Below are 23113 nucleotides of genomic sequence, written 5' to 3' on the forward strand. Positions count from 1 at the left end.
TATCCGACAGAACAATACCCTTTTTTCAAGCTAATTATTATCAGAGTGTGTGGGTGTAAATGTGCATGTGTGTGTTCGTTTGTCACAATTTGTGAACATTTGGATAATTTCATATTCATAGAGCAGTTATTAACACGTATATGCAATTAATTAAACATTTTATCCGGGGGAGATACCATCACCCAACTGCATAGCCATTAAAATGAAGTTTTAAGTGCTGGTCAAGTCATTTCGATGGTTGGATTGCCTCGAAATCCTTTCAGTTAAGTTTTAACTTTGAAAGCGTAATGTCTACCTCGGTTCTAGTTCTTCCACGAAGTGTACAAATATTTTTTCGTGATATTCGTAAGCCGAGAGATATTTATGCTAGTCTGCGGTTATTATTTCTGGTCACCTTCTTGGCCGGGGTGCTACCTTTGGAATTTCGGTCCTTGCCGCGGAGACATTTGAAGTCTTCCATAGTTTCCTTTGCCTATGTCATTTGTATTTGGATTTTCTTGTTGTTTATTCTAATCTATCTTCAGGTTGCACAAGAATCGGTTATGAAACACCTGCGTTCATCGAATGTCTCGAAATTTACGGATAATATGCGTCGCTTTAACGGTTTGTTCGGTGTATTGGTTACGATGTTTTTAAGTCTTTGACGTTGTCGGGTATTTGTAAAATTAATCGAACGATTGGATAATTTAGAGATACGTTTGGCCCATTTGGGTTTAAGGTTCTGGCGTCGAAATAATGCATTTTGGATTAATCTAACAATTGTGTGCTTAAGTGCTGCCAATGTGGCATTCTTTGCATATGGTTCGCTGGTCTTTAGTTTGAATCACGTCGACGTAATACCCTTAGCTTGGATCTCATTCTTTTCACCACATTTAATTGTCAGCAGTATTGTGATACTGTTCAATGCCATGATGCAGACTCTGGCGTTGTATTTTAGAGCTTTCAATAAGGTAAATATGACGAAAACAAATTCACAAAAATCGAATACTAAATAAAAAAATCGGAAGGCTGTAACAAATATCCTTAAGAACATATTTTAAAAAATCCACGACTTGTCGTAGTCCTTAAAATATATTTCAAAAATCCACGACTTGAAGTAGTCCTTAAAATATTTTTAAAAAATTTACGACTTGTCGTAGTCCTTAAAATATTTTTAACAAAACAAAGCCTTGTTTTGGTCCTTAACCCTTTGCGGCCCAATGTTGCCCACAGGCAACAAAATGTTTTAGAGCTTATATTTATTATACAGCTAGTAGATGTGCATTCTTTGGAATTCCTATGTCAAGACCTAATTATGGATGACACATATCACAAGAAAAATCCAAAAAATTTAAATTTTTGGTAAAGTTATGAGCTTTTTAATATAGAGAAGAGGGCAAAAATGTGTACAGTACTAATTTGTGTATACAGTCCAAATTAATTAAATCGCTTCGTATCCGAAATGTACGAAATCTATCATTTAAATTGTTTTTAATTCTTTTAAAGCAGAATATAGAGAATAATTTAAAGTGATATTTTCGTCGATTTTGCATTTAGTTTTCTTGATATTGCGCTTTTATTTTCCAGAAAGAAGGTACTCTATCTCCCGAATGCAAGGATGAAGCGATGTCAAATTTTGTCCATATCCTATCTAGGATAGTTGCATTAAATCTGTGAACAGAAAATTGTTCCATGATTACGAGAAAAAATTCGGGGCTCAAAGGGTTAAAAATATTTTTAAAAAATCCAAGCCTTGTTTTGGTCCTTAAAAATATTTTTAAAAAATCCAAGCCTTGTGTTGACCCTTAAAAATGTTTAAAAAAATACACGCCTTGTGTTGGTCCTTAAAAAATTTACGCCTTGTGTTGATCCTTAAAAAAATTACGCCTTGTTTTGATCCTTAAAAAATTTACGCCTTATGTTGATCCTTAAAAAATCCACGCCTTGTCTTGGTCCTTAAAAAATCCACGCCTTGTCATTGGTCCCTAAAAAATCCAAGCGTTGTGTTGGTCCTTAAAAAATCTACGTCTTGTGTTGATCCTTAAAAAAATTACGCCTTGTTTTGATCCTTAAAAAATTTACGCCTTATGTTGATCCTTAAAAAATTTACGCCTTGTGTTGGTCCTTAAAAAATCCACGCCTTGTGTTGGTCCTTAAAAAATCACGCCTTGTGTTGGTCCTTAAAAAATCCACGCCTTGTGTTGGTCCTTAAAAAATCTACGTCTTGTGTTGGTCCTTAAAAAATCTACGCTTTGTGTTGGTCATCAAAAATCCACGCCTTTTGTTGGTCCTTAAGAAATCCACTCCTTGTGTTGGTCCTTAAGAAATCCACTCCTTGTGTTGGTCCTTAAGAAATCCACGCCTTGTTTTGGTCCTCAAAAAATCACGCCTTGTGTTGGTCCTTTAAAAAATCACGCCTTGTGTTGGTCCTTTAAAAAATCACGCCTTGTGTTGGTCCTTAAAAAATCCACGCCTTGTGTTGGTCCTTAAAAAATCTACGTCTTGTGTTGGTCCTTAAAAAATCTACGCTTTGTGTTGGTCATCAAAAATCCACGCCTTTTGTTGGTCCTTAAGAAATCCACTCCTTGTGTTGGTCCTTAAAAAATCCACGCCTTGTGTTGGTCCTTAAGAAATCCACGCCTTGTTTTGGTCCTCAAAAAATCACGCCTTGTGTTGGTCCTTTAAAAAATCACGCCTTGTGTTGGTCCTTTAAAAAATCACGCCTTGTGTTGGTCCTTAAAAAATCCACGCCTTGTGTTGGTCCTTAAAAAATCCACGCCTTGTGTTGGTCCTCAAAAAATCACGCCTTGTGTTGGTCCTTAAAAAATCACGCCTTGTGTTGGTCCTTAAAAAATCCACGCCTTGTGTTGGTCCTTAAAAAATCTACGCCTTGTGCTGGTCCTTAAAAAATCCAAGCTTTGTGTTGGTCATCAAAAACCCACGCCTTTTGTTGGTCCTTAAAAAATCCACGCCTTGTCTTTGGTCCCTAAAAAATCCACGCCTTGTGTTGGTCCTTAAGAAATCCACGCCTTGTGTTGGTCCTTAAAAAATCCACGCCTTGTGTTGGTCCTTAAAAAATCCACGCCTTGTGTTGGTCCTTAACAAATCACGCCTTGTGTTGGTCCTTAAAAATCCACGCCTTGTGTTGGTCCTTAAAAAATCTACGCCTTGTGTTGGTCCTTAAAAAATCCACGCTTTGTGTTGGTCATCAAAAATCCACGCCTTTTGTTGGTCATCAAAAATCCACGCCTTTTGTTGGTCCTTAAGAAATACACGCCTTGTGTTGGTCCTTAAAAAATCCACGCGTTGTGTTGGTCCTTAAAAATCTACGCCTTGTGTTGGTCCTTAAAAAATCCACGCTTTGTGTTGGTCATCAAAAATCCACGCATTTTGTTGGTCCTTAAAAAATCCACGCCTTGTGTTGGTCCTTAAAAAATCACGCCTTGTGTTGGTCCTTAAAAAATCCACGCCTTGTGTTGGTCCTTAAAAAATCACGCCTTGTGTTGGTCCTTAAGAAATCCACGCCTTGTGTTGATCCTTAAGAAATCCGCTCCTTGTGTTGGTCCTTAAGAAATCCACGCCTTGTGTTGGTCCTTAAAAAATCCATGCTTTGTGTTGGCCCTCAAAAAATCACGCCTTGTGTTGGTCCTTTAAAAAATCACGCCTTGTGTTGGTCCTTAAAAAATCCACGCCTTGTGTTGGTCCTTAAAAAATCACGCCTTGTGTTGGTCCTTAAAAAATCCACGCCTTGTGTTGGTCCTTAAAAAATCTACGCCTTGTGTTGGTCCTTAAAAAATCCACGCTTTGTATTGGTCATCAAAAATCCACGCCTTTGTTGGTCCTTAAGAAATCCACGCCTTGTGTTGGTCCTTAAAAAATCCACGCTTTGTGTTGGTCATCAAAAATCCACGCCTTGTGTTGGTCCTTAAAAAATCACGCCTTGTGTTGGTCCTTTAAAAAATCACGCCTTGTGTTGGTCCTCGAAAAAAACTATTTTAATAAACCCACGCCTATAATAGTCCTCGAAAAAAAAAATATTTTAATAAATCCACGCCTATAACAGTACTCGAAAAATTATTTTAAAAAAAAATCCTCGCCTATAATAGCCTTGTAAAATAATTTTCAAAAGTCCACCCTGAATAATGTCGCTCTTATTATTATGTTTGTCCTGCTGACCTATATTCCATTTTTCATTTTTATGAGGAAACAATAAATATTTTAATGAAAAGCGACTTCCGTACTTCGCTTAATAAAAGTAAATACAAATACCACATTTGTTACCCTGCAATTAAACTAAAGCGAAATTAAATATTGACCCACCAATAACACTTTGCGTACCCAATATGACTGTCAATATGTATGTAGCTCGGCAAGAGGACCTCAAAACAAAAACACATAAATAAAAAATGTCAACATATTAGCAACAAAAACATTAACAATAGTGTATTCAATTAATTAATTAAGCGTTGGCAGTGAACTAGTGATACCATCATCACCATAAGTCATGACCATACGAATAACAATAACCGGAATAAACTATGGATCCGGAAAGAAACCATTTAGTTGAACTTGAAAACTTTTCCGTGTAATAAGAACCCGTTCGGCAATGTCATTCATTCCACAGTGTCTTCGAATTTTACTACACGATTTGCATCGGCCGGGAGATGTCTACGGTTGTTATCGTTTAATGTTTCTGCTCGGCCTAATTGCTGGAATTGTTCCATTCGAATTTCACTCCCATCCTAGGAGACATTTAAAAAATACTATGCTTGGATATGGAAATGCTTTGTTGCGTATAATATTCTATATCCTTATTTTTGGCTACATTAGGGGTCATGAACAATCTCTGTTGAGCCATTTCTTCGAAACCGAAGTATCGCGTCTAACAGACAACTTGCAGAAATACAATGGAATGTCCTGTGTCCTCGCGATATTGTTTTATTGTTTGGTGCGAAGTAAATATTTGATACACCTTGTGGAACAATTTGAATGGATTGAATTGAGATTTTCACGTTTAAGTGTTCGATTTGTGCAGAAGAATTATGCAGCATGGATAAATTTGAGAATTGTTGTGATGCTGCTCGCCAATATTGGTTTTGTTTTATATGGTTCGCTGGGTGTATTTATGCGGAATGGGGTTTCGATATCTGCCATGACCACAATTTCGTTTTATTCACCTATATTGGTGGTTAGTTGTGTGGTTGTCATATTCAGTTCGATATTGGAGAAATTAATTACTTATTTGAAGGTTAATAATAAGGTAATGACAATATAAGAGATTCAGATTATTATCGGAATTTTTTTGCATGAATATATTGTTACGTTCTTGGATTTTACTTAATCCCGTGTAGACGTTGTTTTATTCCCCGATACAGTTCGTACCAAATAAAACGCGGGTTCTTTCGGATTACGATTATTACAATGATTTTATTCACACAACTTTACTTTGCACTTTACTTTACTCGACGGTTTCAATTCGCGATCTGATTCACAACTGACTAACTGCCTTTCCATTTCCTCTATTTATATGAGTCTTGCCTGTCGCTACAGAAGTTTCTAGACGATCTGGTAACACCTAGATTACGAACAATCTACCAATGCATACAACTACATTGAGTGAACAATAACAACAACAAACTTACATTGAGTGAACAAACTTACAATAACAACAACACATATACAGGCGAGAGAGTAACAAAGAAAGAGGGATTAAGCGATCATCAATGATGACGTTTAACAAGAATTGTACGACAATAACAAAATAGAAAATGAAAGAGGAAATGGAAGGATGTAGAAAAATCTATACAGTAGTTGTTGTTGTGAAGTTATTCAAATAAACTTCGTAGTACAAATTTAAGTTTCAATTCAAATTCTTAAATTAACGGAATTCATCTAAATTAACTTAAATCTAAAGTTATATTCGTAACAATATATTTAAATGATTTTTATACAACACTTCTAGGAATTTTAAAATATTTCCCAAAAATTAGCAACTATTTTAGTTCTTTTAAAAATATTCTTTAAAAATTCTTAAAAACTCGTTTGCTACCTAAAATTTTGGTACTCATGAAATTGGAACACTTTTAGACCCTCTGAAATAATCCTTAAAGTTTGGCATCTCTTTAAGCCCTTCTGAAATATTACCTAAAACTTGGCATCTCTTTAAACCCTTAAAAATAAGGGATCTAAAAAATAGCCTTAAAATAAACTACGCCTCCATTTGACTACTAAAAATAGTTTTAAAATAAACTACGCCTCCATTTGACTACTAAAAATAGTTTTAAAATAAACTACGCCTCCATTTGACTACTAAAAATAGTTTTAAAATAAACTACGCCTCCATTTGACTACTAAAAATAGTTTTAAAATAAACTACGCCTCCATTTGACTACTAAAAATAGTTTTAAAATAAACTACGCCTCCATTTGACTACTAAAAATAGTTTTAAAATAAACTACGCCTCCATTTGACTACTAAAAATAGTTTTAAAATAAACTACGCCTCCATTTGACTACTAAAAATAGTTTTAAAATAAACTACGTCTCCATTTGACTACTAAACAAAGCCTTAAAATAAACCACGCCTCCATTTGACTACTAAAAATAGTCTTAAAATAAACCACGCCTCCATTGGCCTACTAAACATACCCTTAAAATAAACCACGCCTCCATTTGACTACTAAAAATAGTTTTAAAATAAACTACGTCTCCATTTGACTACTAAAAAAAGCCTTAAAATAAACCACGCCTCCATTTGACTACTAAAAATAGTCTTAAAATAAACCACGCCTCCATTGGCCTACTAAACATAGCCTTAAAATAAACCACGCCTCCATTTGACTACTAAAAATAGTTTTAAAATAAACTACGCCTCCATTGGCCTACTAAACATAGCCTTAAAATAAACCACGCCTCCATTTGACTACTAAAAATAGTCTTAAAATAAACCACGCCTCCATTGGCCTACTAAACATAGCCTTAAAATAAACCACGCCTCCATTTGACTACTAAAAATAGTTTTAAAATAAACTACGTCTCCATTTGACTACTAAAAATAGTTTTAAAATAAACCACGCCTCCATTGGACTACTAAAAATATTATTTAAAATAAACCACGCCTCCATTTGACTACTAAAAATAGTCTTAAAATAAACTACGCCTCCATTTGACTACTAAAAATAGTTTTAAAATAAACTACGCCTCCATTTGACTACTAAAAATAGTTTTAAAATAAACTACGCCTCCATTTGACTACTAAAAATAGTTTTAAAATAAACTACGCCTCCATTTGACTACTAAAAATAGTTTTAAAATAAACTACGCCTCCATTTGACTACTAAAAATAGTTTTAAAATAAACTACGCCTCCATTTGACTACTAAAAATAGTTTTAAAATAAACTACGCCTCCATTTGACTACTAAAAATAGTTTTAAAATAAACTACGTCTCCATTTGACTACTAAAAATAGTTTTAAAATAAACCACGCCTCCATTGGACTACTAAAAATAGTCTTAAAATAAACCACGCCTCCATTTGACTACTAAAAATAGTCTTAAAATAAACTACGCCTCCATTTGACTACTAAAAATAGTTTTAAAATAAACTACGCCTCCATTTGACTACTAAAAATAGTTTTAAAATAAACTACGCCTCCATTTGACTACTAAAAATAGTTTTAAAATAAACTACGCCTCCATTTGACTACTAAAAATAGTTTTAAAATAAACTACGCCTCCATTTGACTACTAAAAATAGTTTTAAAATAAACCACGCCTCCATTTGACTACTAAAAATAGTTTTAAAATAAACTACGTCTCCATTTGACTACTAAAAATAGTTTTAAAATAAACCACGCCTCCATTGGACTACTAAACAAAGCCTTAAAATAAACCACGCCTCCATTTGACTACTAAAAATAGTCTTAAAATAAACCACGCCTCCATTGGCCTACTAAACATAGCCTTAAAATAAACCACGCCTCCATTTGACTACTAAAAATAGTTTTAAAATAAACTACGTCTCCATTTGACTACTAAAAATAGTTTTAAAATAAACCACGCCTCCATTGGACTACTAAAAATAGTCTTAAAATAAACCACGCCTCCATTTGACTACTAAAAATAGTCTTAAAATAAACTACGCCTCCATTTGACTACTAAAAATAGTTTTAAAATAAACCACGCCTCCATTCGACTATTTAAAAGTCTTAAAATAAACCACGCCTCCATTGGACTACTAAAAATAGTCTTAAAATAAACCACGCCTCTATTAGCCACTGAAAAGTATTCTAAAATTAAACCACGCCTCTATTAGCCAATAAAAAATATTCTTAAAGTAGAGCACACCTCTAGTAGCCAATAAAAAATATTCTTAAAATAAACCACGCCTGTATTAGCCAATAAAAAACATTTTTAAAGTAGACCACGCCTCTATTAGCCAATAAAAAATATTCTTAAAGTAGACCACGCCTCTAGTAACCAATAAAAAATATTCTTAGAGTAGAGCACACCTCTAGTAGCCAATAAAAAATATTCTTTAAATAAACCACGCCTCTATTAGTCACTAAAAATATTCTTAAACTTTTTTTTGAAAAGGACCTTCCGTACTTCGAGCTATAAATATAAATACCAATGTGATTATAAATACAATGTGTTACCCTGCAATTAAAACTAAAGCGAAATTAAATATTTACCCAACAGTAACACCTTTGGTACTGAATATGACTGTCAATATACACGTATGTACCTCGTCAAAAGGACAACCATAAAAAACAAAAAAATGAATAACAACAAAAACAATTAACAAATGTTTATTCAATTAATTAATTAAGCATTGGTGATGAGCGAGTAATACTTGAGCGAGTGATACTATCATCACCATATGTCATGACCATTCGAATAATAAAAACCGGAATAAACTATGGATCCGGAAAGAAACCATTTAGTTGAACTTGAAAACTTTTCCGTGTAATAAGAACCCGATCGGCAATGTCATTCATTCCACAGTCTCTACGAATATTTCTGCACGATTTGCATCGGCCGGGAGATGTGTACGGTTGTTATCGTTTAATGTTTCTGCTCGGTCTAATTGCTGGAATTGTACCATTCGAATTTCATTCCCACCCGAGGAGGCATTTAAAAAATACCATCCTTGGATATGGAAATGCTTTGTTGCGTATAATATTCTATATCCTCGTTTTTGGCTACATTAGGGGCCATGAACAATCGCTGTTGAGTCATTTCTTCGAAACCGAAGTATCGCGTCTAACAGACAATTTGCAAAAATTCAATGGCATGTCCTGCGTCTTGATGATATTATTTTTTTGTTTAGTGCGAAGTAAACCTTTGATAAACCTTGTGGAACAATTCGAATGGATTGAATTGAGATTTTCACGTTTGAGTGTTCGATTTATGCAAAGGAATTGTGCTGCTTGGATAAATTTGAAAATTGTTCTGATGCTGCTAGCCAATATTGGTTTTATTTTGTATGGTTCGCTGGGTGTATTTATGCGGAATGGGGTTTCGATATCTGCCATGACCACAATATCGTTTTATTCACCTATTTTGGTGGTTAGTTGTGTGGTTGTAATATTCAGTTCGATATTGAAGAAATTAAATACTTATTTGAAGGTTAATAATAAGGTAATGAAAATACGAGTTTGTTAAAATTTTATTAGAATAAATCAAGCCTCTTTGAAGGATCCCAAAAAGTTATTACAATAAACCAAGCCTCTTGTAGGCATCTAAAAATTTTTATATAAACCACGCCTCTTGAAAGGCACCTAAAAAATTAATATAATGTAGACCCTCCCTTTGAAGGGTCTTTTAAAATATTCTTAAAATAAACCACTCCTCTCCGAAGTCGTTTAAAATATTTTTAAAACAGACCACGCCTCTCCGAAGTCGTTTAAAATACTCCTAAAACAAACCACGCCTCTCCGAAGTCGTTTAAAATATTCATAAAACAAACCACAGCTCTACGAAGACGTTTAAAATATTCTTAAAACAAACCACACCTCTCCGAAGTCATTTAAAATGTTCTTAAAATAAACCACGCCTCTTTGAAGGTTCTAAAAATGTTCTCAAAATAAACCACGCCTCTTTGAAGGTTCTAAAAATGTTCTTAAAATAAACCACGCCTCTTTGAAGGTTCTAAAAATGTTCTTAAGATAAACCACGCCACTTTGAAGGTTCTAAAAATGTTCTTAAAATAAACCACGCCTCTTTGAAGGTTCTAAAAATGTTCTTAAAATAAACCACGCCTCTTTGAAGGTTCTAAAAATGTTCTTAAAATAAACCACACCTCTTTGAAGGTTCTAAAAATGTTCTTAAAATAAACCACACCTCTTTGAAGGTTCTAAAAATGTTTTTAAAATAAACCACGCCTCCATTAGCCTCAAAAAATATTCTTAAAAAAAGGGTCTACAAATATTCTTAAAATAAATAAATATTCTAAAATATTCCTCAAAGAAAACAACGCCTCTTTGAAGGGCCTAAAAATATTCCTAAAATAAACCACGCCTCTTTGAAGGGTCTAAAAATATTCTTAAAATAAACCAGTCGTCTTTGAAGGGTCTTAAAATATTATTTTTCGATTCTCCTAAAATATTACATAAAACGAGTGTCTCATCTTAAACCATTCCTTTATTATTTTCAAAATTAATACTAATTTTTTATCCTCTCTTTTTCTCCTACAGGTCCTCAAAAATCTCAGCCATCAATGGGACACACGCAGCATTAAGGCCATTACCCAAAAACAACGTTCCCTACAATGCTTGGACTCCTTCTCCATGTATACCATAGTTTCGAAAAATCCCTCGGAAATCATACAAGAATCTATGGAAATACATCAGCTAATTTGTGAAGCAGCATCGACAGCCAATAAATATTTTACCTATCAACTACTGACCATAATTTCAATTGCATTCCTGATCATTGTTTTTGATGCCTATTATGTCCTTGAAACACTCCTGGGTAAATCGAAACGAGAGAGTAAATTTAAAACTGTGGAATTTGTCACCTTCTTCTCCTGTCAAATGATTTTGTATTTGATTGCAATCATTTCCATTGTCGAGGGCAGTAATCGGGCAATTAAGAAGGTGAGTTGGAGGGTTTACAATTTTTTTTCTCGGACAATTATAAATAATACATTTTTTGTATCATTGCAGAGCGAAAAGACGGGCGGTATTGTCCATGCTCTATTGAATAAAGCCAAAACCCCTGAAGTCAAGGAGAAGCTACAACAATTCTCAATGCAACTGTTGCATTTGAAAATAAGTTTTACCGCTGCTGGCCTATTTAACATCGATCGAACGCTATATTTTACGGTAAGAATGATAATTGTCTCCTTAAAGGACAATTTTCTTATTGGAATTTTCTTTTATTCAATTTCTGTAGATAAGCGGTGCCCTAACCACATATCTCATCATTTTGCTGCAATTCACTTCAAGTGGCCCTCAGAGTCTCTGCGATAATGGAAATTCGACGGCTATTGCAAATTTAACGCAACATTAGTGTGCAACATCTATTTTATGTATATTATTAATTTCTATATTTCTATTTTTTATTTTGTTAAATGTGATTTAAGCTATTATCATTAAAATGAAAGAATAAAAAATAAATAAATATTTTGAAAAATAAATTATATTTTATCTACCATACTTTTTTGTTGTATTTTTTGAAAATATTTGGTTTAGGAGAAAAAAATCTTGAATAAAATTCAGGTCAACCCATAATATCTTCTACAAACATAGCGCATTAACACCTATATACGTATACGTAATATTTTTTATAATTGTTCTCAATACTTATACCACCCGGTGGAGAAATATTCAAATGAATTTAATGAGAAAACAAAACACTAAATTCTATAATTTTAGATTGTAAAATTTGATATGCTTCTTCAACATGCCGAAAATAGGAAATACACTGAGACTATTTCAATACATGGACATATATCTAATTTTCTGCATAAATGATGTCCGCCCTTGTAGAACCCGGAATGCAAAATTACAGCCACTTCGGTTCGAAACTGTGAATAAAGTAGCCTTAAAAAACATAAAGTGGGGTGGAAATGTATGAAAAAGTGAATACATTACAAATAATGAACCTTATGGTGATCCCTACACGATGATAACCAACTACGATATATTCAAAAAAGCAGTTTATCGATCTTCTAAGAAGCAGCACCCTTCCTACTTTTTATACCCTCAACATAAGGTTGACTAATGAGGGTATTGGTTTTAGAACCCATTTTCTGTGGACCAAATGCCTTTTAGACAATTTAGAGTCGATTTATAAATGTCCGTCCATATGTATATTTGTCTGGACGGCTGGTGCACACGAACTTTGCACATCTTAATATTTCTTTCAAACTTAGTTCAAGTTTGAAGCCAAGTCTAAAAGAGCTGATTGATACTAATATCGACGGAAGGAAGGAATACACAACTTCATCGGTTGGAAGATAAGTAAAATACATATCATGAACGAACACTTTGAAAAATGGAGCTGAACGATAGAGGGAAGATTCTTTGAATGGAATCCCCAAGGACCACGAAATAAAGGTCGACCAAAAACCACCTGGCGACGAGGAATAACTCTTGAACTACGTCAAAATAAGAGGAATGCATGCCCAATGATTGACGATATGTTCCAACTATATCGTCCCATCGCATATAAGGTGCTATCCAGCATGGTGTGTGAACGACTGAAGCCAATGGTCAATCACATTATTGGACCATACCAATACGGCTTCAGACCTGGCAAATCCACCATAGACATATCGACACATTCCACCAATTCGTCGACTATAAAGCCGAATTCGACAGCCCTATCCGTTCAGAGGTTTTTAAAACCATGTCTGCGTTCGGCATTACTGCAAAATTAATACGGCTATGCAGGATAACTTTAACTGGCATAAGGTCAGCAGTTAAAGTCGGGAAGGATTTCTCGGAGCCCTTTAATATTAAACGAGAGTTCAGGCATTGCGACAGCCTCTCGTGTGACCTTTTTAAATTGCTGCTGAAGGTCCAACGAGAGGCAAAGATTAACATAAATGACACTCTGTACACCAATCAACGAAGACATCGACATAATGGGCCGGACATTGCGGCCCATTGAACAACTTGAGGAGTCTGTCAAAGTGGGTCTTGTAGTGTTTGGCGAGAAGACCAAGCTGGTGGTATCAATGGGCAAGACGTCCAGTAGACTCGGACCAACTGTAGAACTTGAAAACTACAGCTTCGATAGTCAAAGATTTTATATACATCGGTACCGCCATGAATAAAACTAATGACATCAGTTTTAAACTTCGGAGGAGGACCCTGTTGGCCAACGGGTGCTACTATGGTCTAAGTAAGCAGTTTAGAAAAATAAGATCACCTCTCGCCAGGACAAACTCACACTCTACAAGACGCTGATACTACCCGTACTGGTGTGTGAATCAAAAGCATGGATAAATCCGCAAGCAGACGAGATAGCTCTTGGAGTGTTTGAGAGAAAAAATTCTCCGGAAGATCTATGGGCCGATCTGCATGGATGGCGAAAATCGCCGTCGAATGAAAAATGTTCTCGGACATCGACTTACGACTACGTTGGCTAGGCCATCTTGTGAGAATGGATGAAGATGCCCCAGCTCAGCATATAAAAGCGATCCAAGTGATGGTTCACGCAGAAGTGGAGTCCGAATCCGATGGAAAGATCAAGTAGAAGACAACATATCGGAAAATGGTCTTTCAAATTGGATGAGATGCGCACACGACCGACGCGCCAGTAAATCTTTTTTTAGGCTCTGCTTATGGAACCACCGTTCTGGCATAAGCCAGCTAAGTAGGTAAGTATATACATGGATAGGGAAGTTCTGCGTTGTTATTTAAGTGGGTTTAAGAGTTCTGATATTGTTTGGTATTACCGTTACCATACTAAATGAAGTTCCGGTTAATGTCAAGGACGACGTATATAATTTTAGGTGATGGCATAAAATGGACCGAAAACTTTATTTTTGTATGTGTTGTCAGGTTACTTTATAAGCAACATTTATTAGCCGAACATCACAACACAACAATTAGAATGGCTATTTTTATAATTATCTGTCAATATTCCGCGGTTCAAACTAACCGAACATGCTATGGGCTATGAAAGTATAAAGAAAAAAAAAGATATTGCCAATTTGTGTGGTATGTGCTTAAAGTAGTGGATTTATTGGACCACTTTCGTAATCTATTTAGATTTACCATTTTTAAAGTTGTTGTAAATCGCTTGGAGAAGGAGCAAACCGATAGACCGCATCTGCGGATAATATTTAGATTTCGTAAAAAAGTTATTTTTGTGCGAAGTTGGGGTCAAGTCGAATAAAAAAACCTTCATATTAGATTTTATAAAGGATTTCAAAGAATGTTTATCGAATATATTACGATGTATAGAGTTGTTAATAAATCGGATACTCCGTTCACATCTTGTGGAGAATGAGGTGTGGATCAATAATTCCCATCTTCGAACATGATATAGTTTTGGTAAAAATATTACGTTACATTATACGTAAAGACGTATAATCCTTTCACAGGATATAAGAAATTTGTTGTTTAGAACAATGTTTACCCTTTGTATTGGAGGAACTATAATGAGAGGTCAGATATTCTTCATCTTCACAGATAATTTAATTTTCAAAGAGATATTACGATGTTCAAAGTTTGGATTAAATTTGCAACTTCTTTCGAGAATTACCGTGCGCACCAACCAGCTTGACAGGCATTCACGAACCGGATAGAGAGTATTTTCTATGGGGTTTCTAATAATGAATATTTTACTTAAATTGATTTAGAACGGTTTTTTTTTTCAAAAAAAAAAGCGGAAATTTTCTGGTATGAGGCACTCAGCATCCGTAAATCTAGTGTTAAGAAAACTTCAGACGAAGTCTAACCCTTGAAGTTCCCCATAAAAATATTAATATTTTAAATCTTCGTGAAATATCAACTGACATTTATAATTTTATTTGTAAAAAACAATAAAAAATAAATACATTTAAGAATACTTCTTCTGCAGTTTTTAAACACAGCTTTTTAAATTTCGAAAATATTTCATTCAATATAACAATACTGTAAAATATGTCAGTATACTATCATTTCATTTCTCACATCAATTAGGCACATGTCATGTGTTGTGTTTTATATGTCAGAGTTGATTATTCCTTCATAGTGCTTTTGATCGGCTACCGAACATTTGTCACAGGATTAACTGTTGATTCTTTTTAACATTGTTTATAATCCACCGCAGTCCTTTTATTTTCTTAATTCTCTTCCCTTTACATTGTAGAAATTGTAAACAGCCTTTAAATTTAATCGAATGGCATTTAACACTTTAATAACGGTTAAATTTTATGCGAAATTTTACTATAAAATTGTTCTCACTTTCTCCTCCCATGTCATTATACCTTTTTTAAAGTGCTTGGGTCACATGCTGACCTCTACACCTAGTTGACACAATACCAACCGTTCGTTCGCTTGTCTGTCAATATATTTGTCTGATAGCGTAATTTAATAAACAATGCATTTTTATGGAGCATTCATTCTTCTTCGTCTTTGACGAAGTATTTTTTTTTCAGTTAAACGGTAACATAATACAATAGAAATATTTACCACACGGATGTCATGCCGATACACATTCCTTTACTCATACACACATTCACACACGCACCCAAACAAACACATTCGTTGTGGTAAAATTATGATTGTTTTTGCGTCTTCCTAGAAATTCAATTTGTTATGTGGAGTGGTTCATGGAGGTAATTAACCGGCAGGTTATAAGTAGTTGTTGATATTTTGCTATCAGTCATCAGCAACAGTAAGGGTTGAAATTATAGCAAAGGGTAAATAATAAAAGAGGCGATTCAAATTACATAAATAATCACAAATATTGTTTAAGGATTATAACAAGGTGTGAATTTATATTCAAAACATTTTTAAGGACTTTTACTAAGCGTGAATTTGTTTAAATATGTTTTCAAGGACTATCACAAGCCGTGTATTTTTTAAACATATTTTTTCAAGGACTACCACAAGGCGTGTATTTTTTAAAGAATATTTTTTCAAGGACCAACACAAGGCGTGGATTTTTTAAACATATCTATTCAAGGACTACCACAAGGCGTAGATTTTTTAAAGAATATTTTTTCAAGGACTACCACAAGGCTTAGATTTTTTAAACATATCTTTTCAAGGACTACCACAAGGCATGGATTTTTTAAACATATCTTTCCAAGGACTACCACAAGGCGTAGATTTTTTAAACATATTTTTTCAAGGACTACCACAAGGCGTACATTTTTTAAACATATTTTTTCAAGGACTACCACAAGGCGTGGATTTTTTAAACAGTGGATTTTTTAAACATATCTATTCAAGGACTACCACAAGGCGTGGATTTTTTAAAAAAATATTTTTTCAAGGACTATCACAAGGCGTGGATTTTTTAAAAAAATATTTTTTCAAGGTCTATCACAAGGCGTGGATTTTTAAAAAAAAATATTTTTTCAAGGACTATCACAAGGCGTGGATTTTTTAAAAAAATATTTTTTCCAGGACTATCACAAGGCGTGGATTTTTCAAAAAAATATTTTTTCAAGGACTATCACAAGGCGTGGATATTTTAAAAAAATATTTTTTCAAGGACTATCACAAGGCGTGGATTTTTTAAAAAAATATTTTTTCAAGGACTATCACAAGGCGTGGATTTTTTAAAGAATATTTTTTCAAGGACTATCACAAGGCGTGGATTTTTTAAAGAATATTTTTTCAAGGACTATCACAAGGCGTGGATTTTTAAAGAATATTTTTTCAAGGACTATCACAAGGCGTGGATTTATTAAAGAATATTTTTTCAAGGACTATCACAAGGCGTGGATTTATTAAAGAATATTTTTTCAAGGACTATCACAAGGCGTGGATTTTTTAAAGAATATTTTTTCAAGGACTATCACAAGGCGTGGATTTTTTAAAAAAATATTTTTTCAAAGACTATCACAAGGCGTGGATTTTTTAAAAAAATATTTTTTCAAAGACTATCACAAGGCGTGGATTTTTTAAAAAAAATATTTTTTCAAGGACTATCACAAGGCGTGGATTTTTTAAAAAAAATTTTTTTCAAGGACTATCACAAGGCGTGGATTTTTTAAAAAAATATTTTTTCAAGGACTATCACAAGGCGTGGATTTTTTAAAAAAATATTTTTTCAAGGACTATCACAAGGCGTGGATTTTTTAAAAAAATATTTTTTTCAAAGACTATCACAAGGCGTGGATTTTTTAAAAAAATATTTTTTCAAGGACTATCACAAGGCGTGGATTTTTTAAAAAAATATTTTTTCAAGGACTATCACAAGGCGTGGATTTTTTAAAAAAATATTTTTTCAAGGACTATCACAAGGCGTGGATTTTTTAAAAAAATATTTTTTTCAAGTACTATCACAAGGCGTGGATTTTTTAAAAAAATATTTTTTCAAGGACTATCACAAGGCGTGGATTTTTTAAAAAAATATTTTTTCAAGGACTATCACAAGGCGTGGATTTTTTAAAAAAATATTTTTTCAAGGACTATCACAAGGCGTGGATTTATTAAAGAATATTTTTTCAAGGACTATCACAAGGCGTGGATTTTTTAAAGAATATTTTTTCAAGGACTATCACAAGGCGTGGATTTTTTAAAGAATATTTTTTCAAGGACTATCACAAGGCGTGGATTTTTTAAAAAAATATTTTTTCAAGGACTATCACAAGGCGTGGATTTTTTAAAAAAATATTTTTTCAAGGACTATCACAAGGCGTGGATTTTTTAAAAAAATATTTTTTCAAGGACTATCACAAGGCGTGGATTTTTTAAAAAAATATTTTTTCAAGGACTATCACAAGGCGTGGATTTTTTAAAAAAATATTTTTTCAAGGACTATCACAAGGCGTGGATTTTTTAAAAAAATATTTTTTCAAGGACTATCACAAGGCGTGGATTTTTTAAAAAAATATTTTTTCAAGGACTATCACAAGGCGTGGATTTTTTAAAAAAATATTTTTTCAAGGACTATCACAAGGCGTGGATTTTTTAAAAAAATATTTTTTCAAGGACTGTCACAAGGGCTATCACAAGACGTGGATTTTGTAATATGTTTTTAAGGACCATTATTTGAAAGTGTGCTACAATTTCACTCACATCTGTCCAAAAATATCAATAATTGGTTTTCGATTATTGTCTTACAAATTATGGACGTCCTTTAAGAAAAAAACTGAAATGAAATTCAATTCCAAAATAGTTTCACAACATTGCTGCTCATTTCTCTGTATGTCAATTAAATAATTGATGTAAATACTTTGTTTTAACATTTGACTTGTACTTCAACAACCAACAAACATCAATTTGGACCCCTACACAAGTGTCAAGTTTTGTAGATAAAAGAAAAAAAAAGAAAACAATAAGTAAATAAATTGCAAGAACATTGTTGTGGTAAATTGCGGATATTAATAAATAGGAAATTTGGAATTTTGTATGACAGTCCTTCGCTGGCGTTCATTCATTACGCAGAATAAGGGTGTGATGTTTGATGAAGAACCCAACACCTAACTCAGTGCAAAATGGAATTACCACCCAATCCGCACAGGCGACATTTGTGGGCTCATCAGCATTTGCCTTGAACATCATCATCATCATTACATTGATGAGTGACAGTGACATAGTGAACCATGCCTGGTCTTTGAAAGGATATCAACAATTAGTTAACAACAAGTGGCCATTGGCAGCGGACGTGTCGTCTAGTGTTTCCGTTTAATTGCAACTAAATTTAATTTCTGAAAGGAAACCAAAATGGGTATTAAAATCTGGGAACGTTTAACCCAAGCCGATAATATATTTCAGTCACTAAGGCCCCTAACATATATCTCAATAATCGGTTTGGCTCCATTCCACCTCAAGTCACAAAATGAAGTTCGGACCTCCGCATTATCCTATGTGGCCGGTATCAGTCATTTCCTATTCTTCAGCCTGTGTTTCCTTATGTCGCGTTGTGAAAATGGTTCTATAATCGGATATTTCTTTCAAACAAACATCACCAAATTGGGTGATTTCACGCTCTCGTGCACCGGTGTCATTGCCATGTTGACCATATTCGGTTTTGCAATTTTTAAACGCGATCGCTTGATTGCAATTCTTCAAAACAATTTGGTGGTCGATGAGATCTTTGTTCGGCTCGGTATAAAATTGAATTATCGTACGATTTTTTGGTATTCCTTTCTAATGTCCTTTGCCATGTTACTGTTCAATTTTATTTATTTGTGTGTGAGTTATATGCTGCTCAGATCGGCGGAAATAACACCATCCTTTGTGGTCTTTACGACATTCGCATTGCCGCACATCAACATCAGCATTATGGTATTTAAATTTATGTGTACCACCCATTTGGCCAAGAGTCGTTTTCATATGTTAAATGAGGTAAGCATTCGACAAAAACTGTGTGCCAGTTAGATGTCATTGAAAAAGATGTTTAAAAAAATCCACGCCTTGTGTTAGTCCTTTGAAAAAGATGTTTAAAAAATCCACGCCTTGTGTTAGTCCTTTGAAAAAGATGTTTAAAAAATCCACGCCTTGTGTTAGTCCTTTGAAAAAGATGTTTAAAAAATCCACGCCTTGTGTTAGTCCTTTGAAAAAGATGTTTAAAAAATCCACGCCTTGTGTTAGTCCTTTGAAAAATGTTTTTAAAAAAGCCACGCCTTGTTGGAAAACTATTTTTTAAACAATCCCCGCTTGTTGAAGTCCTTGGAAAAATATTTTTAAAAAATCCAAATTTTCGCTTTTTAAATTGTTTTCCGATATAAGCTATAATTCGCCGGCTAAAATATCTTATTTTGCAGCAAATTCAATGGCAATTGAAATGCGCCTAAAAGTATGCTTTAGAAATATATACAAATTTACAGAGCTGGATGAAGAAATAATATAATTGCTATACAAACCAATGATTTCGGAATAAAAACTGTTGGAGAAAAATAAAATACGTTTGGTCTTCAGTAAAAGTTCATCTTTAGGTCTTCTATAAGAATACCACTAGCTTCATCCACAATTTTAGGCTTCCATTAAAAATTGCAAGGTATTATGCTCCTTTATAAAGGAACTGCTAGGTTTCCTATTGGTACATACTATATAGGAAGATATTCAATAAAAATTTCTTCTAAAAATTTTAACATTCATAATTTTTTCCTTTTCTAGATTCTCCAAGACATTCTGGATTCACACATTGAAGATAGCCATGCTGTGGAATTATCTCCCCTGCATTCAGTGGTGCGTATCAATCGCAGCGTACCAAGACGTCGTCCGGCCACAATCTCAATTGCAACCAGTCAACAACAACGTTATAGTGTCGCCTCAATTATACGACAAAATCCCGAATTGGCTATACGACAGGTTACCAACATTCACAATCTCTTGTGTGATATCTGCAACACAATTGAAGAATATTTTACCTATCCCCTGCTGGCCATTATAGCAATTTCATTTTTATTTATACTATTCGATGATTATTATCTGCTGGAGGTTAAATTAAATCCAAATTGTGTGGAGGTATTTGAGGCAGATGAATTTTTCGCCTTCTTCATAACACAAATGTTCTGGTATGTCATCATTATTGTGTTGATAGTGGAGGGTAGCAGTCGCACGATTAAGGAAAGTGGTAAATGTGCTGCCATTGTTCACAAGATTTTAAATATTACCGATGATGGAGATATTAGGGATCGTCTACTGCGTTTATCACTGCAGCTGCAACATAGACGGGTTAGATTTACTGCTGCGGAATTATTTAATCTGGATCGAACATTGATATTTACGGTAAGTTGAATTGGAAAATTTACAAAAAAGGTTTTGTTCGGGAACATTGTTATAGTTGGGAGAACTAGACAACATAATTGCAATTAAAACAGCTGTATGAGGCGATGAGAACAGCTGTTTGACGAATCAGCTGTTTATGAGATTAATCAGCTGTTTAACACAATTTATTATATTTTCAAATAACCTATTTAAAACACACGAGTACTCCCTCCAAAGTGCTTCCATTAAATGGACCGAAGAACCCACAGATTTTTATATGTTATAAATTTTCTAGTGCATGAAAAGTTTCATAAAATGTTTTCTTATTATTTTTCAGATGACTGGAGCTGCCACCTGCTATTTGATTATATTGGTGCAGTTCAGCACCACTCATCATTCGAATCCGAATCAATTTAATGGTACAAATTGTGTTTCCTAAATGTGTTATTTGTTGTTAAAGTGTGCCAAAAAATACTAATAATACAAATTTTAAACTTATTATATGTTGTTGTATGTAGAAAGGATTTAAAATAAAATAAACTATGTGCCTTCCACAAATCACTCGGGTTCAAATATATATAACTTTTTTTTAATTAAATGAAGGGAATATTTAAAAAAAAAACTGGTCGGGAAAACCTTGTTTGGGAAGAATATAGCACAAAAATTCCATTGTTAACTAGAGATGATGACATCTGCAGTAAAAAATAATCAGTTCACCGACCTCCGAAGGGAAATCCTGTGTACGTTCCTGATAATCCACTGAAATGTATTGCACTAGCTGAGCAGATTAATAACTTTATAAATGAAAATAAGCCCAAACAAATAAGGGAGAGTGCCACAGTTCTAGGGACATATCCATATCAGCAGGGTTGAAAATACTTGAGCTACTATTGAAATTGTATATAGGGAATCTACTATTACTGCTCCGGAAGCAGCATAGCAAAACAAAAGCTTTGATAACCTTTGCGCAAGGTTGAACAAACATATCACGTATATAGCTGAGTTTTCCAATGGAGGGGCTATCTCTGAATACGCTAGTCGATGGGTACACAATTCCGACAAATTACCCCATGGTTCTAGGGGTCACACTTGAAACAAGGTTATTGCAACCAAATGGAAATGCATTCAATCCTGCCAGAATACCGTCCTGAGGACTGCAAGAGGGATCTATCTCATGACTCTAATAGATCACTTACAAGAGGAGAGTAAAACGGCCTTACATTAGAACTTTTTGCGGGGTTAACCTACTCTATGAAGATTTATTTGAAATATAAGTGACTTATTTATACTCTTTCTAGTCGAGCTTAATGATCTATGTTTTGTGTTGATGGCTTAGAACGTTTAGTGATCTGACAACATTTGTGTTGCTCTGAGGACCTATGTTCGAACCCTAGCCGTACTCAACTGAATTAATTTTTGTTATTTGAATTTTGCAGCCCCAAGAGTTTGTAGCGCTGCGAAATATTGTTCCTAGACCCACCTTTAAGTATACCGATCGTCATATCTCGACTAGCTGAGTCGATCTAGACATGTGTGTCCATCCGTCTGTCAATTATAATTTGTAAACACGATACAGGCTACAGTTATTGATCAATCGTCACGAAATTTTGCATGTAGGGCCGGTTCTCGGCAATGAAGATCCCTATTGTTTTTGGGAAAGATCGGTTATTATTTAGAGGAGGAAATGAACCAAATACTTAATGTATGCCGGTTTTTCTGGTCGCTACAGAGACCGCAATTATGGCCCGAACATCACGAATTTTTACATGTTTTGAAAATCACAAAATCACCAAATACTTAGAACGGCTGTTTAGATGATAATCGATCACTATTACGTAGATCAAATCAACCAAAATCTAAAGTGACCAAAATTGTATTTTATGGCGTAAGTATTCACCTCGGGAAGACAAGATTTTGAAAATATGCCAGGTTTAGAAAGTGGAGCTGTTGATCTATTATCGGAAAAGAGGGTGCAAATATTTCCCAGGCTCTGAAGAACCGCAGACTACACCACTCCTACTCCTGAAGGATATAGAGCCGAAAAGTTGACAGTATATCCAAGAGGAGTTGTTGGCCTTTAAATCGATACCAATTATATTGTTGTATGTACTCGGATGTGGGTGATACACTTACATATTTACAGGTACTTACGTACTAAGATATTATTTAGTAACCCATTACCACACTAGAGGGCGGTGATCGTTTTGAAATTTTCCATGAGATTCCAGTTGTGGTCAAGGACAACGCCTATAATTTTGGGTGATGATCAGATAATAATTTTGTGATGAAATGGACCGAAAACTT

The 23113-nt window shown here is 34.2% G+C and overlaps 2 protein-coding genes across 2 annotated transcripts; both read left to right on the forward strand.

Moving 5' to 3' along the window:
- Positions 1-524: 524 nt before the first annotated feature.
- LOC133335080 (putative gustatory receptor 28b) lies at positions 525-11492 on the forward strand (the record flags this gene model as incomplete). Its single annotated transcript, XM_061543385.1, has 6 exons — positions 525-603; positions 691-928; positions 4810-5239; positions 10676-11077; positions 11147-11305; positions 11376-11492. Coding segments are annotated over 6 exons (1425 nt in total), but the record flags the coding sequence as incomplete, so codon positions are not given.
- Positions 11493-18820: 7328 nt separating this feature from the next.
- On the forward strand, positions 18821-21248 carry LOC133335093 (putative gustatory receptor 28a). The gene is made up of 3 exons (XM_061543399.1): positions 18821-19444; positions 20216-20830; positions 21147-21248. The coding sequence occupies exons 1-3, from the start codon at positions 18821-18823 to the stop codon at positions 21246-21248; spliced, it is 1341 nt and encodes a 446-aa protein (XP_061399383.1).
- Positions 21249-23113: the final 1865 nt, after the last annotated feature.

The sequence above is a fragment of the Musca vetustissima genome, unplaced genomic scaffold (genome assembly GCF_032173495.1).
Source record: "Musca vetustissima isolate MV318-11 ecotype Yass unplaced genomic scaffold, APGP_CSIRO_Mvet_v1 utg14086, whole genome shotgun sequence".
Taxonomy (NCBI): domain Eukaryota; kingdom Metazoa; phylum Arthropoda; class Insecta; order Diptera; family Muscidae; genus Musca; species Musca vetustissima.

What these genes read in the sequence shown, in the direction of transcription:
- LOC133335093 (XM_061543399.1), top strand. Translation starts at nt 18,821, where the DNA reads ATGGGTATTAAAATCTGGGAACGTTTAACCCAAGCCGATAATATATTT. An exon ending in GTTTTCATATGTTAAATGAG is followed by an intron (nt 19,445 to 20,215) that starts GTAAGCATTCGA and finishes TTCCTTTTCTAG; the next exon opens with ATTCTCCAAGACATTCTGGA. An exon ending in ATCGAACATTGATATTTACG is followed by an intron (nt 20,831 to 21,146) that starts GTAAGTTGAATT and finishes ATTATTTTTCAG; the next exon opens with ATGACTGGAGCTGCCACCTG.